Source organism: Pinus tabuliformis, chromosome 5_2 (genome assembly GCF_031772625.1).
Source record: "Pinus tabuliformis cultivar Carrire ecotype Pingquan chromosome 5_2, CPIR1, whole genome shotgun sequence".
NCBI classification, from domain to species: domain Eukaryota; kingdom Viridiplantae; phylum Streptophyta; class Pinopsida; order Pinales; family Pinaceae; genus Pinus; species Pinus tabuliformis.
The window spans coordinates 1,001,390,889-1,001,400,253 of record NC_142306.1 but is presented as its reverse complement, the minus strand read 5'-3'; the positions used below and the strand labels follow the sequence as shown (position 1 = coordinate 1,001,400,253).

Genomic DNA, 9,365 nt, shown 5'->3' with positions numbered 1-9,365 from the left:
CCCCTGGTCCTTCCCATTAGCACCCTCCCCTCCAACCCTCTTCCCTTCAGCATCCTTCTTCCTCCTCCCAGCAGCCCCCCCTTCAACATCCTTCTTCTCCTCCTCGGATTCCCGATCCTCCCATCCCTCCATCCTCTAATCCCTTCGCATCCCTCTCTGAGGAAGAATCAGTGCCTGATTTCCCCTCCTCTGACCCTCCTCTCCACCCCTCACCCCCTCTCATTTCTCACCCCTCCCCTGACTCCCCCTCCACCAGGATTACCAGAAGTTCATCAAAGGATCATGGAGCGCCCAGCGATGTTCCAAAGAAACATGGGCCTGGCAGAAAATCGGCCAAACAATAGAGAGAAGAAAGTACCCAGAAAGACATTGCAATGGGCTCTCAGACTCCTATAGAATCCTTTATTCTTGGGCACTCGGACAAAGAAAATAATAACAAGGGCAAAGAGAGGCGAGCACCTCTCCACGTAACCAGTAAATCATGATGAAAATACTATCCTGGAACAGTAGGGGATTAGGGCACCCCTCCAAGATAGTAGCCCTCAAGGACCTAATTCAAAGTGAAAACCCTGAAATCGTTCTTATCCAAGAAACAAAGCAAGATCAATCAGAAATTAATAGAGTCATCAACCAGCAAAAGCGTTACAGTGGATATGCAAGCGAAGCAAGAGGAGCTTCAAGCGGCATTCTAACAATGTGGGACAGTAATAAATGGAACTGTAACTCCACCAGAATACACCAGAACTGGATCCGTGTTAATCTAGAAAGTAAGACAGATGGAGCAGCGGTAGTAATCTACAACATATATGCTCCAAATCAATATAGGGAGAAAGAAGTATGCTGGAACACTTTGGAAGCTAGTATAGAAGAAGAGCAAGACAACAATCTCATTATTGCAGGGGATCTAAATTTGGTATTGCATGCAAACGAGAAAAGAGGGGGACATTTCAACCCAGATCCTTTCAGAAATCGACTTGAGAGCATTATGCAGGAGCAAGACCTTGTAGATATCAGGCCTAAGAATCGAAGATACACCTGGAGCAACAGAAGAATAGGAGTCGGCAATATCATGGAGCGTCTTGACAGGTTCCTCATAAGCATAGATTATCTGTCCACTTTCACTACTGGTCAGTCAAACATTCTCAATGTCTCCGCCTCTGATCATTATCCAATAATGCTCACTTTGCATAGTCAATGCCAGCTAGGACCTCTCCCCTTCAAATACTGTTCCATTTGGAATCGTATCCCTGCAGCAAACGACGTGGTGCGGCAGGCTTGGATACAACACGTGGAAGGCTCCCCAACTTATATCTGGGAGACAAAACTAAAGAAAGTAAGACAGGCTTTAAAAAATTGGGCAAAGAACAATTACCAAGAACCTGAGTTGAGCAAAAAGAAAATTAAGCAAGATCTAGAGGAAGTGCAGCGAAACATAGAAGCCTTTGGGCTGACCCAGCAAGCCAAAGAGAACGAAACAAGACTATACTCTCAGTTGAGACAAACTATAAAGGACGAAGAAACAAAATGGAGATTGAAGTCAAGACAGCTCTGGCTTCAGGAGGGAAACAAAAATACTTCTTACTTTCATAAGCAGGCTACAGTTAGAAAGGCCAGAAACACTATGAGCACAATTAAGGATAGTGAAGGGTACAGCTACAATACTCAGGACTCCATAGAGGAAGCAGCCACCAATCACTTCAAGAACCTTCTGACTGAGGATAAAGGTGAGGAGGACTACTCAAGTTTGTTATAGCATCTGTTCAAAGGAGTCACACAAGAAATGAACAGCAACCTCAAGAAAGAAGTAGAAGAAGAAGAAATCCAAAAAGCAATTTGGAGTCTTCACCCAGATAAAGCTCCAGGACTTGATGGGTTTCCAATCAGCTTTTACAGAGAGCATTGGCAGATGATCAAAAAATATCTCATCAAGATGATACACTGGGTTTTAAAGAAAGGCAAAATGGGGGGATTTACCAACTCTACCTACCTAGCCTTAATCCCAAAAGAGAATAGACCTTCCACTTTTTCAAGATTTCGGCCAATATCTTTATGTAACTCAGCATACAAAATAATCACAAAAATTTTGTCATCTAGGCTCAAGCCCCATCTTCATTCTCTGATCTCAGAAAACCAAGGAGGCTTCCTTCCCAATAGGCACATTTTTGACTCTATCCTACTTGTGCAAGAGGCTATCCACTCAAGCATAAGCAGAAAGGAGAAAGGGTTTGTTCTAAAGCTAGATCTTGCCAATGCCTTTGACAAGGTAAGGCATTCCTTTCTATTTGTTGTCCTTTACAAAATGGGTTTTGACCCCTCCTTCATCACAATGATCAAAGCCTGTATATCGGAACCTTGGATCTCTCCTCTGATCAATGGGAGGCCGTGTGCTGCTTTTCAATCCTCTAGAGGCCTAAGACAAGGTTGTCCCTTGTCTCCTTACTTGTTTATCCTCATGGCCGAGACCCTTAGCCAAACCCTGGACTTCAATAGGAGAATAGGTTTAATCACGGGCATCAAATTTGAGCAAGGAACAAAGAACATCAACCACTCTCAATTTGCGGATGATACCCTTCTAATTGGAGGAGCGTCCACCACTATAACAAGGCACTTTAAAAAGATCTTAGACCAATTCATGGAATACTCAGGAGGGAAGATCAATCAGCAAAAAAGTTGCATATATGGTTGGAATACATCAACTCACACCATCCATAGCATTGCAAGTATATTAGGAGTCTCCTACAATCTTGTCTGGAGCCACTTCACCTATCTAGGGATGCCAGTAAGTATGGGACCGCTGAAAGCTGACACATGGAATGAAATCCTTGACAAAATAAAGAGAAAAATCCAACAATGGGGCACCATGTGGCTGAACCCAGCAGGACGGCTTGTACTTCTCAATTCAGGTTTGGCCTCTCTTCCCATTTATCGTTTTTCTTTATGTCAAGCTCTTGCTGTTTTCCATCATAAAATGGAAAGAGCTCTCAGACATTTTCTTTGGCAAGGAGGGAAAACGGAAAAAAGAAAATTCAACCTTGTCAGCTGGAAGAATGTCATCCAGTCTCAGGAAAAGGGAGGATTAGGAATAAGATCTCCAAAATTGCTGAATTTAGCTCTTGGAGCTAAAATAATATGGAGAATGATCACAAGACCTACAGCATGGTGGAAGAAGGTTTTAGAGGAAAAATACTTGAACAACTCAAGGAAACAACTTCTGGAAACCAATATTCCCAACAGAGATAGTACAAAAATTTGGCAACTCTGCAAGAAAGTCATACCCTTTATGTCTCAAAATATCTCAAAAGTCCCAGGAGGGGGGAGTAGCATCAATTTCTCCACAGACAGAATCCTAGGACAGCATCCAATTGAATCAAAAATGGAGGCAACCCCTGCCATAAACTGGCTAAATGGAAAAGGAATATGGTATTTAGCTCAAATATCACAATGGGACAACCATTCCCAAGCATGGATAGGTTGGAAATTCCCGGATTACCCCAGGGAGCTAGAGACCAGTCTTGCTACCTTAAAGAACCTCCTTCACAACAAAGCTCCGATTCAGAAAGGCAAGCAAGATGGTTATCGTTGGGACCCAACAGGAACTCAATACATGGCAAAAGCGGGGCACCAACATCTATGTGACAGCACCTTCCCACAGGATATATGGAACCAATGGAACCTTGTATGGAGAGCAGAAGCACCCCCCAAAGTCAAATTTTTCATTTGGTTGCTCCTGAAAGGGAAAATACTAATAGCAGAGAATTTAAAGAAAAGAGGCATAATGGGACCTTCCAGATGTCCGAACTGTTGTAGGTCAGAGGAAACAATACAACACTTGTTTATAGATTGCCCGGTTGCTGATGAATGCTGGAGAAAGATGGCCTCAATTGGGGATGCTCCATGGGAGCCTCAGGCAACTATTGCAGAAACAATTCACAAATGGAGAAAGAATTGTCCATGGAAAGAGAAAAGAAGTAAATTGATGCAAAGGATATGGAATACCATTCCTCTAACCCTCCTATGGCGCATCTGGTTGGCACGAAATAGAAGGGTTTTCCAGGAGAAAGGCTATAACATCAGAGTTATGTGTCACAAGGCAAAGTTCTTAGCGGTGGAGACAGTCACAATCCACACCAAAGGTAAGATTGAGACTACTAACTACAGCATGGAAGAGAGGAACCTGGTCAGTTATGTCCAAGAGAACATAACTAGCGCACAGGAATTAAGCCAAGGAAAGACACAAACGAAAGAAACAAACAGGGCTTGGAAGCTGAGATTAAAGGAAGCGGAATTTGCGAGCTGGTTGAGAAACTGTAATAAGTTCTACTTATTCTTTGATGGCGCTTCTAAATTAAACCCGGGCCAAGCCGGTGCAGGGGGTCTCATCTGCAATGCTAACGGAGAAAGAATACTTCAGTTCGAATGGGGACTGGGGGAGATGTCCAACAACAGGGCAGAGGGATTAGCATTGTACCAGGGCCTCACTCAGCTGATTAAGTTAGGGATAAGGAAGGTAATAGTGTTTGGGGACTCAGCAATCATCATTAGACTCATGGCGCAGAGGCAGAGCACGCCGAACATCCTACTACAGCAGATAAACTATAGGAACCAGATCCTTCGCGCCTCAATGGAAGAAGTCATCTTTTATCACATCCTCCGTGGACTGAACAAGGAGGCTGACAAGTGCGCCAACAGGGCATGCGAGCGCTCCAAAGGTATTCTGTGCTGTAACAACAATTCCTCCTTACAACCGTTACCATGAATATTCCACATCTAGTCAACAGCAGGTGTACCGTGGATAATAGAATCTATGACAGCAGACAAACAATCAGTTCAGTTGGCAGAACAGGTATGGTAGACAAGATTTTGATCAGAAATAAGATTGGGAGATCTACTCAGAGTATGGGAATCAAGCAAAACGCAGGAGAAAATCGTCCTCGCAGACAGATCACTTGTGCAATTCAAGATAAGTCTTTGACCATGAGCTGGAGCATTGGGAGATGTAAATGGGCTCCTTCCCGCTCTTCTAGCCTGCGGACAATTTCTATTTATAGCCTGGGTTACATGACCCTCCAATACATTGAGAAAGCCTGTGCCCACGAGCAGAAGAGTAAATCCGCTCCCGCCTATCCTCAAGCAGTCCGAGGTAGCCAACAAAAACACAGCAGCCCTGCGCGCGCTGTGGAAGTAGCTTGCAATAAGCAGAGAGACCTGAGTTCCTGTGTTAAAGAAGTGAACAGAACAGGCAAGAACTATCCAGCGTCAATGGATCGCCCAGAAGACTGCTTTCACTGCAGAGATCTACAGGCTGAATTTGAGGAACTGCGAGCTCAACAGCGGGCCCTGGAGGATCAAGTTCGAAGTCTGGAGGCAAGACTGGAAGACCAATACAGAATTCTTAATGAGAAATATCGGGCTGAGATAAATCTATTCCTTCACAGAGTCAGCTCCTTACATGAGCAATTCAACAGCCTGGCCAATAGATGTAGCCATGCTGAAGAATCGATAACTGCCCTCAAATTCATGATGGACAAAAAGTTCAAAGATGCTCCTTCCTCTTCTAGTGCTAAACAGAATGAGCCAGATCCTAACCTAGAAGCGTCCACTGCAAGGAAGATCAGTCACATAGAGATAGATTAATTATGTTATGTAGTTGTAAATTTTGGTGTCTGCAGTTTGTTCGGATTTACAGTAGTTTAAGAAGCCTCAGAAGCAGGAATACCAGAACAAGGATCAAGGAAGAGACCCTTTTTGTAATTCCTTGGATCCAGAATGCTCAGGAAGCACTATATGTATGGCGAACTGCCTCTTCTTTTTTTCAGATCAATATATAGCACCCGAACTTTGTCTAAAAAAAAAAAATTGTCTTCAAGGGTTAATATTATCATTACTTATGATTTACAACATCTATCTACTGCCAAGTGAGTGATGTTCAGTTTAATTGTTTTGATTTTCATATCTTTTTGAAGGTATAACATTTTTTTAATTTGTTTTATTTATTTTATTAATAGTAGCTGCATAATCTAAGATTTTGTAGCACTATTTTAAAAAGGTATTGGACGTTGATTGTATCCATTTGATATCCTACAAGTTTCTTGTATAGGTGTGCGATCAAGTTTGATTTTCCAGATTCAGTCTATTTAGGTATTGTTACTTACTCACACAATATTTTATGTTCCTTTTAGTTGTTAATAGTTTTTTATTTTTAAGTATACGTCGATACGACCTATAAGGTCAAAACCAATTGGATAAACAATATTTCCAAGATTTTGAGAACTACGATCTTTATTTTCATATTTGATAATTTTGTATGGGGATATTTTTCGTATAAATAAAGTATCAAATACTGAGAGAGGAAGGGATGGAATAGATCAAATTCTCAAGTGGTGACATTGAAATTTTGTTCAAACAAACTTTTGTAAGTTTTGATATTGAATGTTTGTAAAGGCACAATTGTTTGTATTTATACTATTTCATTGGTACTTGTATTAGTCTCTCTGGTATGTTTGACCGTGTTTCAAGAAATCCTAGAGCTTAGTTTACTAATATTTTCATAACTACCCCGGATGCGGGTGACACGATGGGCGGTAATGAGGAGCCACATGCTAGTCATGTGCTGCCTCAGGTTTAGAGCTGGCAATCAATGCAAGGATCGCCGCCAGGGAATAAAGGGCAGGGTGAACAGGGGAAAACATTCAATGCTCCGTCCGGGTTGTTGGATCGACTGCAGCGAGCAGTTATGGCGATCGAAGCTCGAGGTAACGATGATGTGGTTAAGAAAGGTGGCGGTATGGCTCGGCATGAGCTGGTTCATGCTCAGTATTTGGTATTTGGTGTTCAGGCTCTTGCCTGGTCTTTGGCTCTCCGGGGAACAGCTCTTGCCGTCCCTCTGTCTGTTGGGTGTCGTTTCAAGCCTGAAAGGCAGGGTGGATGCAATCTCAAGTTTGTTGGGTGCCGTTCGCTCGCCTCTGTTTCAATTCCGCCTCCCTATCACGCACTGTTCCTTACCCCCGGTGCTCCTGCAAAAATGGTTAGGCCTCGACAGCGCCTGCTCAGCCGTCGAGGCTCTGCCCAGGGAGGGTCCTCTCGTCCTCCAGTTGAAGAACCCCACTCCCACTGTTGTCGTTGTCGATGCCATCATATTGCTGAAGCCAACCCCATCCAAGCAAGCCAATTCATGGACTCCGGCAGCCCAGATTCTGACCCAGCACCTACGCCTGCCTTTGGTTCCGCCATTTTTACCTTTAGTAGCTCTCTGGATAGACCCCGTATCAATGCCCATGTTTCGGTACTCTTCCTTGAGGAATCTCAGGTTGATAGCGATGGACAACGCAGCAAGAGGAAGCACCCGGGCGAGAGTTCAGAAATCGTCAAGGCGATGCAAGTGGAGGATTCAGAGCATGTTCCCAACCTTCCTCAGCCTCAGGAAGAGTCGACATCCAAGGGGGACAATGTCAACTTGGATCCCTACCCTTCTGCAGAGGAAATGGAAAAATATGGTTGGTGCAAGGTGGTCGAGGAGGAGCCGGACGAATAGCTGTCCATCCGCTCAGTATCACATCCTCCAGCGATACTCAGGTTTTGTTTTGGCTTTCGGTTTTTGTCATGTTGTCTTAATGCTTGTTCCTGCTATGTCTCTTGTTGCCCCTGCGTGGGTAAATGCTGATGGTTGTTTGCTGCCCCTGCGTGGGATGAACACTTATGGTCCAAAGCCCCTGCGCGGGATATCTAGTTTGAAATGGTCGCATTTTTGGAAGTCTAAGACCCCTGTGTGGGATGTTTTGTTCAGTCATGGAGCCCCTGCGAGGGCTGCCCTTTTGATTCCTCCCAATCCAGAGTGCCACAGGTTGGCCTCTGGTAAAAAGACTCTATGATTGTAAATGTTTTTCTTGTTCCTGTAAATAATAGATTAGTTTTAACGAGAAAAAAAATATTTTCATAACTATGTTTAAGGAAGTTGATATTTCAAATATTAATTCGCCTTTCCACCTTTTACTAGTTATGTTTACCAAAATTACAAACCATGTTGCTTATTGTGATTATCATCAACAAGATTTAGTTGAGTTCTGTATAATGTGCACTAAAATTTATGGAATGTCTTTCATGAACTGAAACTGCCACATATATGTTATTGATGCAAATTGAATTAATACTTGGATTGTTTTACTTTCCAAATCTTAAATTATAATCTTATATTTTTTATGAGTAGATGTCTCTAGTTCATATTAAAGGAACAATTATTTTATTAATGAGAAAGTAAAAATTAGTTCTTTAATTAATATTATGTTCTTGGCCAAGATATATAGTTAGTTTTTCTTTGTTTTTATTTATTATATGATTTTTTAATGTGAATCAATAAAAACAATTTGCGATTTATTTCTAGATTGTTTATTGAGTTAATGAGATAAGTTATGTTATGTTTTGTTGTTTCATATTCTTGTTCGCATTAAGAAATCAATTTCATTTAAAGTTTTAGAAATTAAACTCCTTTACAATATTATTTTATATATTATATCAAATATTAGTTGCACCAGTTATGATTGCCTTTAGTGGTTATACTTTGTATATTGTATATAATGCTTGTAAATAATATTGTAGGACTTTTAGAAAGAGCTTTAACTCTTTCTTTCTCACAAGGGAAGGAAATTTTCTTGCTAACAGAGCCACTAAACCTGTCAAGAACAACCACACAAAATGGCTTGGGTTATTTAAAGAACCTTTGTAATAGCCCTAGGTCGATTTTCCATGTAAATGGAAGGACAATGTAAAGGCAAAGATAAGACCAAGGTCATGGGACACCTATTCCAAGTTGAATGGAGGAAAAAACATTAAAGTGGGTATCACGTGTGGTTAATTAATGGCTATGGTAATCAACATTGGCATTGGCAAAAGACAAAGGGTAATAAATGGCAAGCAATTTAAGAAATAAAGGAAAATATGAGAAAAGGAAGATGAAGAGACAAGAATGTGCACGCAAAGGAAATTAAAGAGAAAATAAAGGAAATTGAAAAAAAAAAAGGAGGAAAGGGAAAGGAAGAGACATTAGACATCAATGATTAAAAGGCATGTGAAAAGCAATTGACAACTTTTGATCAATTTTTAGCTTTTGAAAGCTTTAGTTTTTGCTAAGGAAAAAATTGAACTCCAAGAGGAGAGGGAGAGCACTTGGATACAAGCAAGCAAAGGACAAGCGAAGGAAAGTAAGGGAGCGCAAGGAGAAGGTTGGAAGAGCAGCTACAATAGGAAGATTTTGCAAGTAATATGTTACATGTGTGATTTCCTTGTTGGGATTTGTATGCATGGTGCATGCATTTGGTTTACATGATTAATTTGTTGTCATTGGCATGGGATTTTCCTAGATTGACAGTGGT

The 9,365-nt window shown here is 41.7% G+C and overlaps 1 protein-coding gene across 1 annotated transcript; it reads left to right on the top strand.

Annotated features, from left to right (window-relative positions):
* Window positions 1–694: 694 nt before the first annotated feature.
* LOC149162656 (uncharacterized) lies at window positions 695–1,753 on the top strand. Its single transcript, XM_089435256.1, has one exon. It carries the CDS (start codon window positions 695–697, stop codon window positions 1,751–1,753), a length of 1,059 nt encoding a protein of 352 aa, XP_089291382.1.
* The last annotated feature ends 7,612 nt before the right edge of the window (window positions 1,754–9,365 follow it).

What these genes read in the sequence shown, in the direction of transcription:
- LOC149162656 (XM_089435256.1), top strand. Translation starts at nt 695, where the DNA reads ATGTGGGACAGTAATAAATGGAACTGTAACTCCACCAGAATACACCAG.